Source organism: Chlorocebus sabaeus, chromosome 20, assembly GCF_047675955.1.
Source record: "Chlorocebus sabaeus isolate Y175 chromosome 20, mChlSab1.0.hap1, whole genome shotgun sequence".
NCBI classification, from domain to species: Eukaryota; Metazoa; Chordata; class Mammalia; order Primates; family Cercopithecidae; genus Chlorocebus; species Chlorocebus sabaeus.
In genome coordinates this window covers 135,652,736-135,672,357 of record NC_132923.1, presented here as the reverse complement: position 1 = coordinate 135,672,357, position 19,622 = coordinate 135,652,736, and the positions used below count along the sequence as shown (strand labels likewise).

Below are 19,622 nucleotides of genomic sequence, written 5' to 3'. Positions count from 1 at the left end.
GTGTGTGTATACCGCCCCCATACCGGGTGTGTGTGTGTGTGTGTGTATATGCAGCCCCCATACCGTGTGTGTGTACATGTGTGTTTGTGGGTGTGTGTGTGTGTGTATGCGGCCCCCCGCATACCGTGTGTGTGTTTTTATGTGTGTGTGCGTGTGTGTGTATACCGCCCCCATACCGGGTGTGTGTGTGTGTGTGTGTATATGCAGCCCCCATACCGTGTGTGTGTACATGTGTGTTTGTGGGTGTGTGTGTGTGTATGCGGCCCCCCCCATACCGTGTGTGTGTTTTTATGTGTGTGTGCGTGTGTGTGTATACCGCCCCCATACCGGGTGTGTGTGTGTGTGTGTGTATATGCAGCCCCCATACCGTGTGTGTGTACATGTGTGTTTGCGGGTGTGTGTGTGTGTGTGTGTGTATGCGGCCCCCCCATACCGTGTGTGTGTGTTTTTATGTGCGTGTGTGTATACCGCCCCCATACCGGGGGTGTGTGTGTGTGTTTGTGTGTTTATGTGTGTTTATGCCGCCCCCATACCGGGGGGGGGGGGTGTGTGTGTGTATGTACATTGACAAGCCATTCACGAACCCTGCAACCCACACTTCTCCTCAGGGGGAGTCCCAGTGTCCCAGGGCTGGAGCCATCCCCACTACGGATCAGACACGAAGACCAGGGTCATGCCGGTGGCCAGTCTGGGTCAGGGTGACCTCTTGGGTGACCTCATCTGTCTGTTCTCTTGGGTAACCTCATCTGTCTGGTGTCATTAGACCTGTTGGGGGACCTTGGGGGTCTGAAACCCAGTGTGTCCTGCCCACGGCCAGTCCCCTCGCCCCTCCTGCTGTGGGCCCTGTCACCAGGGTAGAGCTGAGCCACTGGCCCACCATGGAGCCAGGACCCCTTCGGCACAGAGGTGACCCTGGGCCCTCTAGAGAGGGTCCAGGCCTTCCAAACCTCTCCTGCCTGAGCAGCACCACGAGAGGGAGGGATGGGAGCTGGGAACCTGGGCCGCGCCCTCTTCCCCCACGCCTGATGGGCACCCAGCCCCACCTCCAGGCCCAGGTGTGAGGCCCACGCTCAGCCTGGGATTGCACTGGGCTGGCCGGGAGCGGGGAGTGAGGATGTGGTGATGCTGGGGGCGGTGGTGTGATCTGCTGCATCTCGGGGCCCTGCCCCTGGAGATTTCCACGCGACAGACTTGGTGGCAGCTTTCGGGCAGGAGGAGGGGTTGGAAAGTGTGATGGAGGGGTCACAGAAGGTCTCTCCCCGGCTCTGTGTCTCCACCCCTGTCCCTGCCTCCACACCCTGGGCGTCGCCCGTCTTGGGGTGGAGGCTGAGGCTGTGGGGCTGAGGAGGGGCAGCAGGTGTGGGATGTGGTTCAGCAGAGTGGGCAGCCCAGGCCGGGGGTTGAAGCTGCCTCCTGGGTTCCCATCCGTTCCCCCAGCCCCGAAGCATTTCAGTGCTGGCCTGGGGATGCGCTTACCCTTTCCCGGTGGCCTCACCTGCTCTTCTGTGACAGCACACACCTCCAGAGGGGCCCTCCCGGGCTGGCCCTGCCGCCCCATCCCTGTCCCTGCTTCTGCATTCAGCGCTGATAATGGCAGGCAGCACCCACATTTGCATTCACTCTCTCCCTGTGTCTTCGCCTCTAGACAAGAGCCCGTGAGGTCGGCCCCCTTCCAGCCTCATGGCGCCCCAGGGTCTGCACACTGGTTCAGGGAGGCTCAGGAGCTCAGATGATCTGTGCAGGGCTCCATCTATACCTGGCCTGTGGGGAAGGGGGGCTCGCCAGCCAGGCACGTCCTGGGCACTTGCTGGGCCTGTCGCCCTAAGCTCCTTCCCATGAAACTGGCTCCATGGGGGAGCCAGACCTGGGGGCAGTTCCCACTGAGTGGCCGTGGGGGAGGCTACCAGGTAAGGCTTCCTGGAGGAGGAGTGCCGTACCTCATGGGGCAGGCCAAGCTGGCTGGCCAGGCCGGGGTGGACAGAATTTTGCGTTTCCCGAGAGCCGTGGCTTGGCTATGGGGTCAGAGTCAGGCAGAACGGAACCAATAGTCCCAGCAGGCCGAGGCGGTGGGGGAGAAGTGGTCAGCTCTGGGCACCTTTTTTTTTTTTTTTTTTTTTTTTGAGATGGAGTCTCTCTGTGTTGCCCAGGCTCTAGTGCAGTGGCGTGATCTCGGCTCACTGCAACCTTCGCCCCCTTCGCCCCCGCCCGGGTTCACGCGATTCTCCTGCCTCAGCCTCCAGAGTAGCTGGGATTACAGGTGTGTGCCACCACACCTGGCTAATTTTTGTATTTTTAGTAGAGACGGAGTTTCACCATGTTGGCCAGACTGGTCTTGAATTCCTGACCTCGTGATCCACCCTGCTGGGATTACAGGTGTGAGCCACTGCATGTGGCCTCTGGGCACCTTTTGAAGGTAGGACGAGAGGAACTGATGGATCGGAGCCAGTGGGGAGTGCCGAGGAGGGCCGGAGGCAGGGCTGCCACCCTTGCCTGTGTGGGGAAGATGAAGAACAGGGTGTGGGGGGCGGGGACAAGATCAGGAGCTTTGGGTTTTGAAGACGGTAGGAACGAGGTGCTGCTGGCTTTCCAAACGGAGCTGCTGAAACCAGGTGTCTGAGTTTGGAGCTCAGAGCAGAGGTGGCGCTGGACGGGCAGAGGCTGTGCAGACAGAAGAGCCAGGGCCTGTGGGCTCCCATGGAGGAGGAGGAAGACAAACGGCCCTGGCCAGGGCAAGGTGGGAAGCCGGGAAACGCAGCCTCCGCACAGCCATGCAGAGAAGGCGCCGTTGGAAGGAGGTGGCACTGATGACCTTGGAGGCTGCTGAGGACCGGCTGGGCCCCAGGGTCCATGGGACCCTGAGAGCCAAGTCCTCCGTGGGCTTGGAGGGCGGGACACAGCTCTGGAGACACGGGAGAGGACTGGCCGTGCCGACCAGCACCACAGTGTTCCTGAGTGGCTGCAAAGTTGCTGTTGCTGGCTGGGCGCGGTGGCTCAAGCCTGTAATCCCAGCACTTTGGGAGGCCAAGACGGGCGGATCACGAGGTCAGGAGATCAAGACCATCCTGGCTAACACGGTGAAACCCCGTCTCTACTAAAAAAATACAAAAATCTAGCCGGGCGTGGTGGCGGGCGCCTGTAGTCCCAGCTACTCGGGAGGCTGAGGCAGGAGAATGGCGGGAACCTGGGAGGCGAAGCTTGCAGTGAGCTGAGGTCCGGCCACTGCACTCCAGCCTGGGCGACAGAGCGAGACTCCACCTCAAAAAAAAAAAAAAAAAAAACTTGCTGTTGCTGAATTTTATTATTATTAATTACTTTATTTATTTTTATTTTTTGAGACGGAGTTTTGCTCTTGTTGCCCAGGCTGGAGTGCAGTGGCGCGATCTCGGCTCACTGCAACCTCCGCCTCTCAGGTTCACGTGATTCTCCTGCCTCAGCCTCCCGAGTAGCTGGGATTACAGGCACCACCACGCCCAGCTAATTTTGTGTTTTTAGTAGAGACGGGGTTTTACCATGTTGGCCAGGCTGGTCTCGAACTCCTGACCTCAGGTGATCTGCCTGCCTCGGCCCGAAGTGCTGGGATTTCAGGCGTGAGCCACCACGCCCGGCCATGAATTTTAATTCATTCACATTTACAAATCACACAGCCATACATGCTTCTTCCGGGAGAAGCTGTGCTTGGAGGGGAGCAGAGGTGCAGGAGCTGCAAGGAGTGGAGGCAGGGCCCGAAGGAGGAGGAGGAGCTAGGGCCCCGGGAGAGGGACCTGGCCAGGGTGGGCTGAAGCCAGGGATGGGGTCCTTCTTATCCCCTTCCCTCCCTCCCTCCCTGCTTCCCTCCATCCCCTCCTTCTGTCCACCCCTTCCCTCCCTCCCTCCCTCAGTCACTCACTCTTTTTTGCTGACATTCTGGCCTCTGGGGCTGCCACCCGAGTACAGTGTAGTCCTGGGCTCTGGAGTCCAGTGCCTCGAAAGTAAGGAGCAGTTGTGATCTCGGATGTGGGCTCCAGGGCAGCCCTGACCTCGTGGGGGGCTGTGGACGAGGAGGGTCCTGGGAACAGGGTGGCTGTTCACCAGGAAGGGGCAGGGCTGCAGCCTCAGCCTCCCCTCCAGGTGCTGGCAGCACCAGCCTCTGCCTGTGTGGGGCCCTGAGGTTTGCAGAGCCAAGGTCCAGCTCCTCAGTGACACCCCCAAGCTTCCTGACCTGCCCCACCTGAGACACAGAGCGAGGCTCCCTGGGGCCGCATAGGCATCTGCCGGCCTCTTGCCCCCCTCCCTGTGCACCCACCCGTCCCTCTGTGGAGTGTCTCAGTCCCAGTGTTACGGCCCCGTCCCTCTGTGGAGTGTCTCAGTCCCAGTGTTATGGCCCCGTCCCTCTGTCGAGTGTCTCAGTCCCAGTGTTACGGCCCCGTCCCTCTGTCGAGTGTCTCAGTCCCAGTGTTACGGACCTGGGACGCTGCAGTGCGGGGAACAGCTTCTGCCCTCCGGGAGATGAGAACCTGTCATCAGGCAGCTGGTGCTGAAACAGTGACCATAAGCTGGGCGGGCAGGCAGCTCCTTCCCTCAGCTCTGGAAGCTGGAAGTCCGAGACCCTGGCCGTGGAGGTTGGGGGGTGGAGTGGACGGGGCTGCTGAGAGCCTCGGGTGCGTGTGGAGAAGGAGGGAGCCCCACTGGCCCCAGGCCCTGCCACTTGGGGGAGAATTCCAGCCCGTCCGTGTCCCTGGGACCCCACAGCCCCTGGCCAGTGACCATTCCTGGCTTTGAGCACAGTGGCCTCAAGCCACCATCGTGGGTGTTACCATGGAAACAATGAGGGAGGTTTGTGTGGGGCCAGACTCCTCCTCTGGGCACTGACCTGCTCTCCCCACTCCAGGTGGCTCCACCCCGAGGTCCGCGGTCCGCGGGGTGGAGGCGGAGCAGCTGTTCCTATCCAGGGGTCAGTGTGGGAACTTCCTTGCCAGGCCCAGCGAGAGCAGCCCCGGGGGCTCATGGTGTCCGTCAGGGCACGGACAGGCTCTGGTTGAAGGCCTCATGGGGTCTGGACGTCCTCAGCTGGGGGCCTGGGGCAATTCACACCTGGGTCCTCCTGGAGGGCCGGTGGGCAGCTTCCTGGACACAAGGCCTTGGTGCAGGGGGCCGATGCGCTGGGAAGGTTGTGAGAGTTGGACGTGGTGCTGGGCAGCCTCTGGGCGGGAAGGAACTATTTGGAGAGGCTTTTGGGGAGGCCTCATTGAGTCAGGGGCTCCGCACGACCCTTTCCCGCCTATGAGGGGCCTGGGGACAGGCAGGGCTTCTGGGGCTGTGACTGTGTTGCCAGAGCCTGGGGGTGCAGCTCCGGTGCCTGCTGGGCTGCCAGGACCCCACGTCGGAGTGGTGAGCCCTGGCCCAGCATCCATGTGTCTGTCAGCACATGTGCATGTGTGCGTTCGTGTGTTCGTGTGTGTTCATATGTGTGCGTATGTTCGGGTGTGTTCGTGTGTGTGGTCTTGTGTTCGTGTGTTCGTGTGTTCATGTGTGTGCATGTGTTTAGGTACGCGTGTTTGTGTGAGTGTGTGTGTGAGTGTGCATGTGTGTGTGTGCACGAGCCTGCATCCTGAGGGACGGCATCTGCTAAGCACTGGTTCAGGGCACGGCTGCAGCAAAGCAAGAGGGTGCAGGGTCCTGCACCTGTCTCCCCCAGGCCTCCTTCCTTCAGGTCTCAGGCACTGGAGTCCAGGGTGACTCAGGGGAGCCAGTCCCTGCCCTGGCCCCATCCCTGCCCTCCTGGCTGTTGCCCTGGGCTGAGCCGGTTCCTCCAGCCTCGGTTTCCCCACTGCAGGGTCCTGTATCTACAGGGAAGGAGGCCTGGTCTGGGGAGGCCGCCCGGCCCCTCCTTGCTGTGGACCAGGCTGCCACCTGGTGGCTGCCCACCCCTGCAGCGCCCGCCTGCCTCCTGCAGGCTCCTGGGTGGGCAAGGGCCAGAAAGGTGTGCAGAGCAGCTCTGGGGCCTGGGTGGGGGCGCTGCCTGGACCCCCAAGGTCTGCGTATGTCTCACTGAGCCTTCTGCCCCATCTGTGTGGGTCTCTCCCCCTCACCTGGCCAGGCCATGGCCTCCAGCCTCACCTGAGCTCCCCTATGCCTGGGCCAGGTAGTACCAGGGGAGCTTGTCTGGCAAGGAGGCTGAGAAACTGCTGCTGCAGAAGGGGCGTCCGGGCAGCTCCCTGGTGCACGAGAGTCAGAGCAATCCTGGGGACTTCCCGCTGTCAGTGCTGACGCAGCGGTGGGACAAGGCACAGGGCGTGGGCTGCCAGCCACGGGTCACCCACATCTTGATTTGCTTCCAAGTGGGAGGTGGCAGTGGGCTGGGGCGGCCTCTGGGAAGGGCAGGCGGCCTTGGCCAGGCCCCTCACCGCCGCCCCCACAGCCAGATGAGAAGTACGATGTGGGAGACAGGGAGCACTTGGATACCCTTGGAGACCCGGTGGAGCCTGACGATGGAGAAGGCAGGGGCTGTCGTGCACCTCAAGCAGGTAGGCCCCTCCACAGGCACCAGAGCCGAGGGCACAGCCTCACCCAGGAAGGCAGCTGGGGGTCCACTGGGGTCAGGGACTACCCCTACCAGGGGAGCCCCCAGGCGCCTGAATGGCCACGGGAAGGAGAATCTGCAAACCCCTCTGTGTGTCCTCCTGGCACATGGCGACCTCTGTGACCCGATGAGGGTGCAGGACCAGGCCAGGGTGGCCACGTGCAGGGGCACAGGGCCCAGGACAGGGTGACCAGATGCAGGGGTGCGGGTCTGGGCCAGGGTGGCCAGGTTGTTGGGGGGGCCTGGGGCAGCTGCCCTCGGTGGTGGGGGGTGTGGTGGGGTCTGCAGGTCCCCGGGGGGCTGTGGTGGGGGCTGCAGGGCCCCGGGGGGCTGTGGTGGGGTCTGCGGGGCCCTGGGTCCCCCTGAACTTAGATGCAGGCCTCTCCCTGGCAGCCCCTCAAGGCCACAAGGATCAGTGCTCGGAGCCTGGGGCGCTGTGTGCAGGAGCTTAGCAGGGCCACCGATGCCAGTGGGAAGGCCAGGCAGGGCTTCTGGGTGGAGTTCGAGGTGCGTCCTGACTTCTACGACCCTCAGACTCTGTCCCCTGGGGCTGGGAGCACAGGGTCCGGGACTGTAGGGTCCAGCCCTGTGGGGCTTAGCGGGTGTTCTCCCGGTTTGTGGAGACGAGAGATTGTAATAAATAAAGACACAAGACAGCGATAAAGAGAAAGCAGCTGGGCCCAGGGGACCACTGCCATCAAGACACGGAGACTGGTAGTGGCCCCGAATGGCTGGGGGCGCTGATATTTAATGGATACAAGACAAGGAGGCAGGGTAAGGAGGGTGAATCTTCTAAGTGATTGACAAGGGTTAGCAAATCAAATCATGTGATCACGGGACGGGGGCCCTTCCCTTTTAGGTATCAGAAGCAGAGAGTGAAGGCAGCATACGTCAGTGTTTTCTTCTCTGCACTTACAAGAAGGATCAAAGACTTTAAGACTTTCACTATTTCTTCTACTGCTGTCTACTACGAACTTCAAAGAGGAACCAGGAGTACGGGAGGAGCATGAAAGTGGACAAGGAGCGTGACCATTGAAGCACAGCACCACAGGGAGGGGTTTCGGCCTCCGGATGACTGCGGGCAGGCCTGGATGATATCCAGCCTTCCACAAGAAGCTGGTGGAGCAGAGCGTTCCCCGACTCCTCCAAGCAAAGGAGACTCCCTTTCGCCGTCTGCTAAGTAACAGGTGCCTTCCCAGACACTGGCGTTACCACTTGACCAAGGAGCCCTCAAGTGGCCCTTACGTGGGCGTGACAGAAGGCTCACCTCTTGCCTTCTAGGTCACTTCTCACAATGTCCCTTCAGCACCTGACCCTATATCCACCAGTGATTCCTAGGTTATATTAGTAATGCAACAAGGAGTAATATTAAAAGCTAATGATTAATAATGTTTATAATAATGATTGATAATTGCCCATGATCATCTCTATATCTAATCTGTATTATGACTATTCTTATTCTATTTTCTTTATTATACTGAAACAGTTTTTGCCTTTAGTCTCTTGCCTCAGCACCTAGGTCCTCTTCTGTCCACACAGGACAAGGTGGGGTTGGCCATCTAGGGCTCTGGGAAGGAGCCAGGGCTGTGAACTGAAGGCTCCATCACCTCCAGATGCTGTAGCAGCAGGAATGCCGGTTCCTGTATCCTGGAAAGGAGGGGCAGAGGGTAGAGAACAAGCCCAAGAATCACTGTGAGGGCAGAGGCCAGGGCGTCACCCGTCGGGCCTGGGGAAGGTGGGGGGCAGGCCAAGCATCTGCCACCACTGACCTGAGGCTTCCCCTCCCACACCCTGGACCCTCCATCTCTGCTCACCACGGGGTCCGCAGGCAAAGAGGCAGGGTTGGGCCCACGAGCTCTGCCCTGGAGAACTGAGCGGCACCTCCCTTCCCAGTTGACACCACCTGAGTCATCCTGCTCGACAAGAATGACAGTGGGCCTGGAGCCGACTACATCAGGGTGGGTGTGCGCAGGAGGTGGGCCTGGGCCCATTGCTCCTGGGGGGCCCAGGAAGAACCAGGGTCCCCAGGGGAGGGGTGGGCAGCAGTCCCCAAGGGGTCCTCAGAGAGGCTGGACTGGCATAGGTCCTCAGCCCCTTGCTGGCCTGGAGTGAGGAGTGTGTTTGAGCCACCAGAGCTCCTTTGCTTAATATTTGCATAATATTTGCATAGCATTTGCATGGACTTGTTTGTCCTCTGGAAACAGCAGCAGTTGGCCTCATCTCCTTTCAGACTGACCCTGAGGAGGAGCCAGGCCACGGCGGGGGCAGGGTGTACATCGCCACGCAGGGCTGTCTGCAGGCCGTGGTGCACCAGGAGAACACGCGTGGCATTGTCACTACCAGCAGGGAGGTGGAGCGAGGCCGGGTAGGGGCGCGGTGCCAGCACTCCCAGTGCCCATCCCACCCTGTGCATCTTCAGCTGCCCAAGGCCCTTCCCGACCAGGCCAAGGAGCCTGTGGGACGCTGTGGGAGTGGGGAGGCTCCCACAGAGCCCTGTGGCTGCACGTACACGCCTGCATCTCTGCAGGGCGCAGGGGTGGGGTGCTGGGGGGCTGCCGGCAAGGCTGATGCGAACCACTCCCCCCAGAACAAGTGTTTCCGGGACTGGCCCAGAGTTCGGCTGGGTGCATGTGGGCATCCTGGGTGAGGGCCAGGCCCAGGGCTACTGCGTGCAGGAGCTGCAGGTGTGGCAGCCGGGCCAGGTGAGCCTGGCAGCAGGGGAGCGTGCCTACCATGGACCTGCACTGGGAGACCCCCACACCTGCCTGCATCCAACCCCACTGCCTTTGGAGGCTTCCACACCCCTCAACCCAGGAGGTGCAGTCCAAGCCTGGGCAGGGGTCACTGAGGTGGCCACATTCTCAGCCCCAGGCTGGCGGCCGCTCCTCCCACACACCTCTCAAAACTGCAGCTTTGGGCCGGGCGCGGTGGCTCAAGCCTGTAATCCCAGCACTTTGGGAGGCCGAGACGGGCGGATCACGAGGTCAGGAGATCGAGACCATCCTGTCTAACATGGTGAAAACCCGTCTCTACTAAAAAAATACAAAAAACTAGCCGGGCGAGGTGGCGGGCGCCTGTCGTCCCAGCTACTCGGGAGGCTGAGGCAGGAGAATGGCGTGAACCCGGGAGGCGGAGCTTGCAGTGAGCTGAGATCCGGCCACAGCACTCCAACCTGGGCGACAGAGCGAGACTCCGTCAAAAAAAAAAACTGCAGCTTTGGTCTCCGTTGCATACCAGCGGCGCCCTTTTCTGTCCCGGGCAGATTACCTCCTGCTCCCCCCAGCCCCCGCCCAGTGTGTGTGAGGGGGTCCTCCAGGCCGCCATGGAGCCCTCGCATTTGGTTTTTCCTTATAGAATCACTGTGCTCACAGCCTGCTTCTCCTGCCCCAGCTTCCTCTTGCCTTCCCCAGGCACCTGAGCCACCTGGGGCCATCTCGGCGCCCCTCCCCGTTTCCTCCCTCCTCCTGCTCGCCGTGGCCCCCGCAGTCCCTCCACCTGGGCACTCCCGGCAAACCCAGCTGTGCCTCAGCCTCGTCCTCCCTCCGCCCCTCCCCCCCGGGGGGTCGCACTCATCGCCTGCTCCGCCCGGAGGAGCCACCGCACAGGGCGCGGCACTTCCAGTACTTCGGCGGGCCAGACTACGGCGTCCTCGGCTTCCGGGACGAGGTGAACCGGGCCCAGAGCAGCGAGCGGGGGGCCGGGCCCGTGGGGGTGCCCTTCAGGTGCGGCGGGGTGGGGCCACGCGGGTGGAGCCATCGGGTGGCGCGGGGCGCCCCCGCCCCCCACTCCCATCGAAGGCCGCCTGGTGTGTCTTCAGCGCGGGCATCATCGTGATTGACATCCTGGCAGACGTCATCCGCAGGCAGGTGAGCTCCTCCTCCCTGGGTGCCTCCACCCTGCCCGGCTATAGCCCCACCCCTCAGGACGACCCCACCCCTGCCAGCAAGCCCCGCCCCTCATCCGTAGCCCCTCCCTAAGCGCGCGTGTTCCCGGGGCTGGGCTGCGAGATCGACGTTCCTATCCAGCTGGTTCGGCGGCGGGGCTCGGGGATGGTGCAGAGGGAGGCTCAGGACAAGCTCGTGCACCTGGCGCTGCAGCGGTACATCCAGGGCGGGCGACTGCGCCTGCGCGAGCAGGCGGGGTCGGGGCCCTTGCGGGGCGGGGCCTTGCTGGCGTCGCCATGGTGACCGGCGGCCCCTCCCCAAAGCTCAAGCCGCCCCAGGAGCGCGAGAACCAAAAAGTGGGTACCGCCCCCCGCGAATCGGGTTGCGGCCCCCGGCCCGCGTCTCCCCGGGCGCCCGCAGTGTGAGTGGAGAGCCGGGGCCGGGCCGGGGTCCTCCGGGAGGGACTGGGACGTGCGGGGCGCCGAGCTGAGCCGCTGCTCCGCGCGCAGGACCCCGCAGCCCTGGATGCGAACCTGCAGAGCCGCGGGTGTTTGAGGAACCCGCGTGGGGCCGGAGCCGCGGGCCGGGACTGTGTCCGGGACGGAGCCACAAGCTGTCCCCAGCTCAGGGAGGCCCAGGGGCGGCAGAGGGAGCGGCAGGCGGCAAAGCCCACCCGTGACCACGTGTGAACCCGTGTGCGCCACCAGCTGAGCCACTCAGTGCGGGTCTGAGCGGCCAGGACACCAGGCTGCCCTCACCGCAGCTCCGGTCTGCCGGCCCTGCCTGCTCCCGTGGTCTGGGATGTGGCCCCATCAGTCACAAGGTGGATTTTTGTGGAGTGAGGTGGGTGTGACATATTCATGTGGCCACCCGTGCAGCGTCACGCGCCTGGCCCTGCCGATGACAAGGGTGTGGGCCTGCGTGGGCATGACCGTGTGTGTGACACAGAGTGATGTCGCTGTGACCTGTGGCTGCACTCCCCACATCACCGGCTTTGCAGCCTTCCTGTGAAGTGCTGTGTTCGTTCTCCCTTCTGTCTTTGTTGGGACCTGGGGCAAGGGTGGGTGTGGTGCCCACAGCCGGAGTCAGCTTCTGTGGGGCCTTCCTGAGCCCTTCCCATCCTGGATCAGAGGCCCAGCTGGTTGGAGCAGGAAGTACCTGGGCTCTGGGGTCAGGGATGAGAAGGCCGAGGAGGCCTGCGTGAGCTGGAACTGGCCTGGGTCCTCCTGGCCGTGCCTGCCTGGTGGTGCAGGATTCCTGGGGCTGATGACAGACGGGGTAGGGCTGGGGTTGGCAAGCCTCCTGCCGAGGCCTCACGAAGCTGCACTCTGCCTCTTCCCCAGCCAGGCTGGCCCGGGAGTTGCCAGAGGGTCTGTGGATCTGCAGACTGCCGGCTGTTACCTTTGCTTCTGGGTTCCCACAGGGGTCATGGGTTCTGTGGCTCTCCAGTCAGGGACCCTGGCAGGGCCATGGGCATGAATTCCTGGAGGTGTGGCCTAGTATGGCCACAGTGGGGGATGGGGGAAGAGAAAGGCCCCCTTTGTCAGCCACTGGGCTCTGAGCCAAGCTGAAGCCCTCCCCCTGGTCAGGCCCCAAGCGTCCCGGGGGAGCCTCACACTGGTGAGTCTCCAGCCAACTCCAGAAACCCCCAGCCTGTCTGTAGCCAGAGGGGCTGGGAGTTGGACCCCCTGGAACTTTGGGCCCACCTGACCCAGTGTCTGCCGGGAGTCTAATCCTGTCAGGGTATCATCTGGGTTGAGGCTGCAGCAGGTGCACCCAAGGTGAGGCCCTCTTACCAAAGATGGATACAAATAATTTATTTTAAAATGTACAAGGGCAGCTGGAAGTTTCTGTGGTTACCTTGCACTGGGGGGCTGCCCTGCCTCCACACTCTCCCCACAGTCAGAGGGCAAGACTGGCATCCCCACCCAACGGTGGGGCCAGCCCTGAGGCGGCCATGTCGGCATGGGTCGAAGCATGGCAAGGCCCCTTCCTTCTTGGCAAGGGGCTTCCCTGGCAGGCAATTCACACTGTGTGTGGGTGGCAGGAGTGCTGACCAGCTTCTCTCCTGGGCGCTTCCTGTAGGACCCTGGTTTTTGTTTTTGTTTTTTTTCAATTTAAGACAGGGTCCCGCTGTTTCACCCAGGCTGGATGCAGTGGTGCAATCTTGGCTCACTACAATCTCCACCTCCTGGGTTCAAGCAATTCTCCTGCCTCAGCCTCCCAAGTAACTAAGAGACACCTGCCACAATGCCCAGCTAATTTTTGTATTTTCAGTAGAGACAGGGTTTCAGCACGTTGGCCAGGCTGGTGTCGAACTCCCGACCTCAAGTGATCCTCCTGCCTCAGCCTCCCAAAGTGCTGGGATGACAGGCATGAGCCACTGCGCCCAGTGAGCCTGTGGTTCCCGGAGGCTTTGGGGACCCTCTTGTCCACCCCATCAGGGCCCAGCCTGGAGAGTGAGGGGTGGACAAGCTAAATGGAGCCTGGTCTTGGTGGGGCCCAGAAGGAGTCTTCAGAGACGCCAGGCTCCTTTTGCATCCTCGGGGATCGATTTCCAGTGGCTGCTGCGCCCTTGAGCCCACCAGTGGGGGACCCACCCATGGAGCTGGGTGAGGGCAGCTGACCTGTGCAAAGGCTGGTGGCCCTAGCTGTCAGTCAGAGGCCTGCGGGGGGAGGCGACTGTGGTGGTGGCCGGGGGCCTGGGGGGCAGCGGCAGGCAGCGCAGGTTCCCAGTCTTGAGCGCGCACTGCACCGGCCAAAGTGCCACGCAGAAGAGCACCAGCAGCAGGGCACAGACCAGTGCCATGCGCCTCCAGTCCCTGCAGCGCATCCAGCAGCGGGCCAGGCGGCCCCGGCGGGGGGCAGGGTCCTGGGCGGGTGCAGGCGGCTCGGCAGGCTTGCTCAAACCCACATCCACACATACAAAGCTGGGCTTGTGGCCAGGTGTGGTGGGCAGTGGTTGGCAGCACAGCTTGGTGCCCTCCAGCCACACGGGTTCCTCGCGCCGCAAATGCGCTGGCATCCGGGCCTGCAACTGGCGGCTGGTGCGCAGTGCGGGGGCTCCGGCAGGCGGCACGGTCGTGGGCTGCCTGCAGAAGGGGCAAGGTACAGCCTCACCGCCAGGGCGGCCCACAGGCTGAGCAGCCGCCAGCCGGGCCAGGCACTCCAGGCAGAAAACGTGGGTGCAGGAGAGCTCCTTGGGCGTCTTGAAGATGTTGTCATAGCCTGAGAAGCAGATGGAGCACTCCAGGGGGGAGGCCACCTTCTCCGAGCCAGGGGTGCCAGGGGACCTGGGGCTGCCAGCCGAGCTGGGGGACCTGGGCATCGAGGCTGTGGAGCTGCTCCGGTGATGGGGGGGCACGGCCGTGTGCCACACCTGCTGGCCTGACGACATGTCTCGGAGCTGTGGGACAGGGACCCTGCTGAGCAACCACAGGCCGCCCCTTTCTGGTGGTCTTTTACCTCCCCCTCCCCTCTCTTGCCCGGAGATCCCCGGGAAGGGCTCTGTTCCCCGTGCGCCACTCCAGAAAGTTCGTCCGGTGCCCCTGGAGGTCATTCTGCCCCACGTGCAATCCTGCCCTCTCCACCCCATCACGCGGCTGCACCGGGTGAGCCTCCCACGGGACCCCAGGCCGGCTCCGGGAACGCAGGCCGTGTGCACGGGGGTCTCGCCGACTGCTTGGCAGACACCTCCTGTCAGCCCTGCCTCACCTGGCTGGCCGACAATATTCTGCCTGGGCAGAAATAATGGTGAGGATGACGATAGCCACAGTGGTCAGTGTTTATGTCAGGGCTCTGCAAGGCTGGGCCCACGTCAGGGGACTCACAGTGTGGAAAAGGCTGCCCAGAGCATGGGTGACTCAGCCAGGGCCACCCCAAGGGAGCCAGCAGGCCCTGGACCCTGGAGGATACGGCTCTCAGGCAGGCCAGGGGCTCCGAGTCAAGTGAAGTGAGTTTGAATTTGGATCCCAGGATGGGTGCCTGGCTTGGGCAGTGCAGGCCCGATTTGCAGGCAGCTATGTGAGGGTGGGGTGTGGGGGTCTCTGGGTCTGGGGACTGGGCTGAGCCCCGGCGGCTTCGGGACGACAAGGAGGGCCCAGGCAGGGGCAGGGGTCAGTGCCCGAGGAAGGTGAGTGTCAGGCACAACCTGGGGCCTGCAGGGCCAGCTTGTCTGGCTGCTGAGGGTCTGATGTGCATGGCGGAGGACTGGGACTTGGCTAAGCCCAGCCATTCCCTCTGGGCCCACTGCCTGATGGTCAGGTGATGGTCAGGGCACCCTCAGCCGCCCACTGAGTGGGTGTTTCTTCTCTCTGACCCACTCCCACTTCATGGCAGGGGCCCTGGGGGGTGGACACTGGGGGACGCTGCTCTCCCCCTGGGCGTGGCTCAGGTGGGCATCTCAGCTGACCTGGGACCCTGCTCCACCTCCCGCCCCTCCCCTGCACCCAGGATCCCCTGCAGGGGTCCCAGCTGGAGGGAAGTGGGCAAGGGTGAGAGTGAGCCTCAAGGGCCTGGCTGTGCGTCCCCTTGGGGCCCAGGAGGATGCCCCAGAAGTGACTCCTGGCACTGCCCTGGCCCGCCCCTGACTTGCCAGTGAGTCCCAGACAGGCTGGCGGGATGACACAGGCCACTGTGACCACCTGAGTCACGTACCGTCACGGTGAGGCCGTGAGTGCCCCAGGCACCGGGACCTGGGGACTGTGCTCTGTGGCCTGTGCACCCCACAGAACCGGTTCCTTGGCACCAGGCCCCACCCCTCCACGATGGTGCCCCACCCTGAGCCTGTGCAGGTGAGGGGTGAACACAGGCTGAGCTGACCTTACCTGGTGGCCGGGGGTCAGCGGGTCCTGGGCATGGTCCTCCTCACTGGCCACGGTTGGGCTCCAAGGCCCTGGGCTGCCCTGCCCTGGCAGAGTTTCCTTCCTCGTCTCCGGGCCCAGCCCGGCCTGTGCTTCACCTGGCAGGTATCCCTCCCGGGGCCAATCACCAGTAGCTGTCCCGGTGGCACTGGTCTGGCAGGTGTGGCTTCTGCTCCGTCCAAGACAGGTGGGGACACAGGGAATGTGTGGGCCCTCGCCCGCGCAGAGCTCTGGTCTGAGGCAGGTGTGAGTTGCCGGGTGTGGGCGCCCAAGCAGGTCTATTTATACCCTATGGGTCGTGCTGGCCCAGGGTGTGGCCACAAGCCTCAGGGATTGGCTGGCTTCCTCCTCTCCTTGGCAGGCCAGGCAGCTGGAGGGCAGGGAGTGGGGTGAGGGTCGGAGCCAGGTGGGGGTCAGCACACTCGCTGCTGTCTGGGCGGGTCTGGGCTGGGGTGTGTGCGTGGACCAAGCCCTGTCTCCCTGTAGCCCCAGGAGGCTGAAGCAACCGCTGGAAGCTGCTCCGCCGGGTTCCAGGTCCCTGTGGCCCCCGAGCTCCTGGGTGGGCTCCCAGCAGGGGCCCTCCCCTGAGCCCCCCACAACCTATGCCCAGCCTGCCCCTGCCCTTTGCTCATGGCTGCCTGACCTCACAGCCCATTCCTGCCACTTCCCTGCCCACACCCACCCATGTGCTCACCTGCCTCACCCACACACAAATGTAGCTGTTCTCACACATGGGCTGTGTCCACACGCTGTCACACACATGCCCCTCGTGTCCACACACCTCATCCCGTGTCCACACGCTCTCATGCTGTGTCCAGTCACACATGCCATGTCCACACGCTCTCATGCGTCTACACGCTCTCACAGTTGCTGTGTCCACACTCACACACGCCATGTCCACATGCTGTCACACACGTGCCGTGTCCACGCGCTCACACTTGTGCCGTGTCCAGACGCTCACATGCTGTGTCCACGCGTTCTCACACATGTGCTGTCCACATTCACATGCCATGTTCAGATGCTCACACATGCCGTGTCCACACGCTCTCACACGTTCCGTGTCCACACGCTCTCACATGCCATGTCCACACATTCACACACATGCCGTGTCCACATGCCCCAGCAGACTACAGAACTGGTCTGTGCAAAGACCAGGGCTGGAGCTGATGAGAGCCGGGGGGCTGGGATGGAGAGTGTGAGAGGCCCAGAGGAGCAGCCAGTGGCATGGGCTGCCCCCACCCCCCGCACACTCTGCTGCTTGCCCGAGGGCCTGGTATAGAGCTGCACCCCCAGGCTGTCCAGCTGCTGGCTCCCCACCTCACTGAGGTGTCTCTCCCCCAGCCCAGTGAACCTCATGCAAGGGCAGGTCTGACCCGGGTGCCACAGCCCCATCCCCGCCGTGAGGCCTGGGCTGGACCTGAGCTGGGACCCCACACATCAGCCTGGGGGGTGTCACACTGGGTGGGGCTGGGATTGAGGGGCCCACCCTAGTGGGAGAGCTGGCCAGGCCACCCCACAGGCTGCCCTCAGGCAACTCCCCCGCAGGTGCCCACTGACCCCTCAGTGGGGACCCAGAGGCTCCCCCAGTGCTGCCATGAGCATCCTGGAGCCCAAGGGATGCTGGGAAGTGGGAATCAGGACTGCAGAGGCCGGGCAATGCCCCGTGGAGGAGGAGGATGGGGCTTGGGCTCAGGAAGGGCGGGACCCCTGCCAGTTCCATGAGGACTCTCAGTGGGGGGCTGGGGGGCTCAGCAGGGGGTCGGAGCTCAGACAGGGAGGGGTGAATGCTCAGACAGTGGGGTGAGGGCTGGGGGTTCTCAGGCATGGGGGTTCAGAGAGAGGCTGGGGGTTCAGAGGGGGAGGGATGGGAGCTCTGTGAGGGGGTCCAGGGTGGCGGAGGCTATGGGGACTCCGTGTGGGGAGCCACTGTGAGGCCCAGCCCAGAAAGCGCTCGCTGGAGGCTCCTGCTTCCTGAGGGCCGTGACTCGGGTCACATGCCGCCTCCAGGAAGCGCCCGGGCCCCTGCAGCTCTGGGAACGTCCTCCCGACAGCTCCTGGGAATATCTGGGCACTGAGGTCACTCTGGGCTCCCGGCTGACACTCGTGCTGGCGGCAAAGGTGAGGGAAGGCCGGAGGAATGTGTGGTCTCAGGGCCAGGCCAGGCCTCCCTGTGTAGGAGAGGAGCCAGCAGCTCCACTCCTCCCAGCTCAGACCAGGCCGGGGTCGGGGTGCTGGGCTCTCGGGGGGTTCGGGATGGCAGCGGAGCAGCTTGGCTGGCCGTGTCCAGGGCATGGGGTGGGCCCGCCTGGTCCCCTCCATCGCAGGCAGTGGGCAGGCAGCTGGGTGAGCCTGTGGGCGTGTGTGTGATCACACGTGCGCATGCTTGAGACATGCATGCTGGCGTGAGCGCCTGACCCCTCACCTCCTTCACTTTCGGTCTCCTCACACCCTCTCAGGGACTCCTTCCCCTCCAGGTCCCTGGATTACAGGTCAGACCCGGCACTGCCAGGCCTCGGGACGCGGTGTGGCTGGCGTGGGGAGGGGCCTTCCGGGTCTGGGCTGCTCTGGGGCCCCCCCAGCCTCACCCCATCCCACCCCATGCTGGGCCATTGGCTCAAATGCAGCAGCTCTGTTGGTTCTGGGGCTGGACTTCTCTCCCAGGGGCCCAGATGTGCAGAGGGGAGGCCGGTGTAGGGATCTGGGACGTGCTGGGGCCAACCCTAGGCCCAGCCAGTAAGTCCCTCCCATACCTAGTGAGGAGGGTGCGTCCCTCGCTGCCACAGGTCCTTGCTGACCGCGTGCTGCCCACCAGGGGCCAATCACAAGTGCGCAGGTGAGGGACGCGGGGAGCCAGCTGAGGGGGATATATGGAGGTGGCAGGAGGACCCTGGGGTTTTGGTTTGGGCCACTCGGTGGGAGAGAGGAAGGGGACCCAGAATTGAGAGAGATGGGGCCTGGGGGGCTACTCAGAGGGTGGGCTGGGACGGTGCCTGTGTCTGGCCGGGCCTCCAGAGCCTACCTGGCTGAACCTGCTGTCCGTGCCTGTTTCCGATTTTATCCTCTAAACCAGACGCCCAGCCTGGAGCAAATGCAGGAGTGGAGTTTCCAGCGGGGCGTGGACTCCTTCCCTCCACCCCGCTCTCAGTCCAGCTCCTTCCCTCTACCCGGCTCTCGGTCCTGGGTCCGGCTCCTTTCCTCCACCCTGCTCTTGGTCTGGCTCCTTCCCTCCACCCCCACCTCCGTCCCTGTCTCCTTCCCTCCACCCCCACCTCCGTCCCTGTGTCCTTCCCTCCACCCCACTCCTCTCAGTCTGGCTCCTTCCCTCCACCCCGCTCTCGGTCCTCGGTCCCGCTCCTTCCCTCCATCCCCACCTCCGTCCCTGTCTCCTTCCCTCCACCCCAGTCCTCTCAGTCTGGCTCCTTCCCTTCACCCCTACCTCCATCCCTGTCTCCTTCCCTCCACCCTGCTCTCCGTCTGGCTCCTTCCCTCCATCCCCACCTCCGTCCCTGTCTCCTTCCCTCCACCCCACTCCTCTCGGTCCTGCTCCTTCCCTTCACCCCGCTCTCCGTCAGGTGAGGCTGCCAGGGCTGGGCTGAGAGTAGCCTTGGGCTGTCCAGTCCCTCCCTTTCTCCCCAGGACCAGGTGACCCTCCCAGCCCCAGGACACTTCTTGGGCCAGGGCCCAGGGCAGAGCCGATGCTCCCCCAGGCGCTCCCTGGCTGCAAACCTCAGGCTGGGGGTTTTCAGGGACAGGGAGGCAGGTGTCTAAAGACACAGCCCTCCAGGCAGCCGACGTTTCTGCCTGGGTGGAGGGCACGGTTACGAGCAGGGGCAGCGCTCTGGCGTCCTAATGCCCAGGCCCTCTGCCCCTCAAGGCCCGTCCTGCCCAGCTCAGCCCTCTCTGGCCGGGCCCATCACCGTCAGCAAACATGCCCCGACTGCTGGCCCCTCCAAAGAGCCACCCACTGTTGCCCCCTAATGGCCCATGGCAGCCCTCCCGGGGCCGCGTCCACAGCCCCATACAGCCCGGCCGGCCCAGGGAAACGCACGTCCGCACTCTGTCCCACCTCAGGTCCGAGCTGGGGGGTCGGGGGCCGCAGGTCCCACCTGCACAGCTTGTGTTCAGGGAATGGGCCTGTGGCAGAAAATGTGCGGGGGTGGGGGCACCCTGTGCTCGTAGCTCTCAGGGCCCCAACCAGGCAGCAGGTGGGGGCTCAACTCTCCTCCACCCCCGTCCCGCCTCCTGGCCCCCAGCACACGGTGGTGAGTGCGTGGCCCAGCCTGTTGGGGGTTTGCTCCCCGACCTGCACTTAGAGAA

General features: G+C 63.5%; 1 protein-coding gene across 5 annotated transcripts; it reads right to left on the bottom strand.

The window, feature by feature from the left end:
- Window positions 1-12,235: 12,235 nt before the first annotated feature.
- Window positions 12,236-19,541, bottom strand: RNF223 (ring finger protein 223). Of its 5 annotated transcripts, XM_073007974.1 has the most exons (4): window positions 19,372-19,541; window positions 18,325-18,384; window positions 15,270-18,159; window positions 12,236-13,849 (listed from the first exon to the last, which is right to left on the bottom strand). In XM_073007974.1, the coding sequence occupies exon 4, from the start codon at window positions 13,838-13,840 to the stop codon at window positions 13,091-13,093; it is 750 nt and encodes a 249-aa protein (XP_072864075.1). In that variant the 5' UTR covers window positions 13,841-13,849; window positions 15,270-18,159; window positions 18,325-18,384; window positions 19,372-19,541; the 3' UTR covers window positions 12,236-13,090. The 5 variants fall into 5 exon arrangements, with proteins under 5 accessions (XP_072864075.1, XP_072864072.1, XP_072864074.1 ...); XM_073007971.1 differs by having other exon boundaries at window positions 15,270-17,654; window positions 18,056-19,541; XM_073007973.1 differs by having other exon boundaries at window positions 18,325-19,541.
- Window positions 19,542-19,622: the final 81 nt, after the last annotated feature.

Excerpts from the sequence above, each read along its gene's own strand:
- RNF223 (XM_073007970.1), bottom strand. The coding sequence starts at position 13,840 with ATGTCGTCAGGCCAGCAGGTGTGGCACACGGCCGTGCCCCCCCATCAC.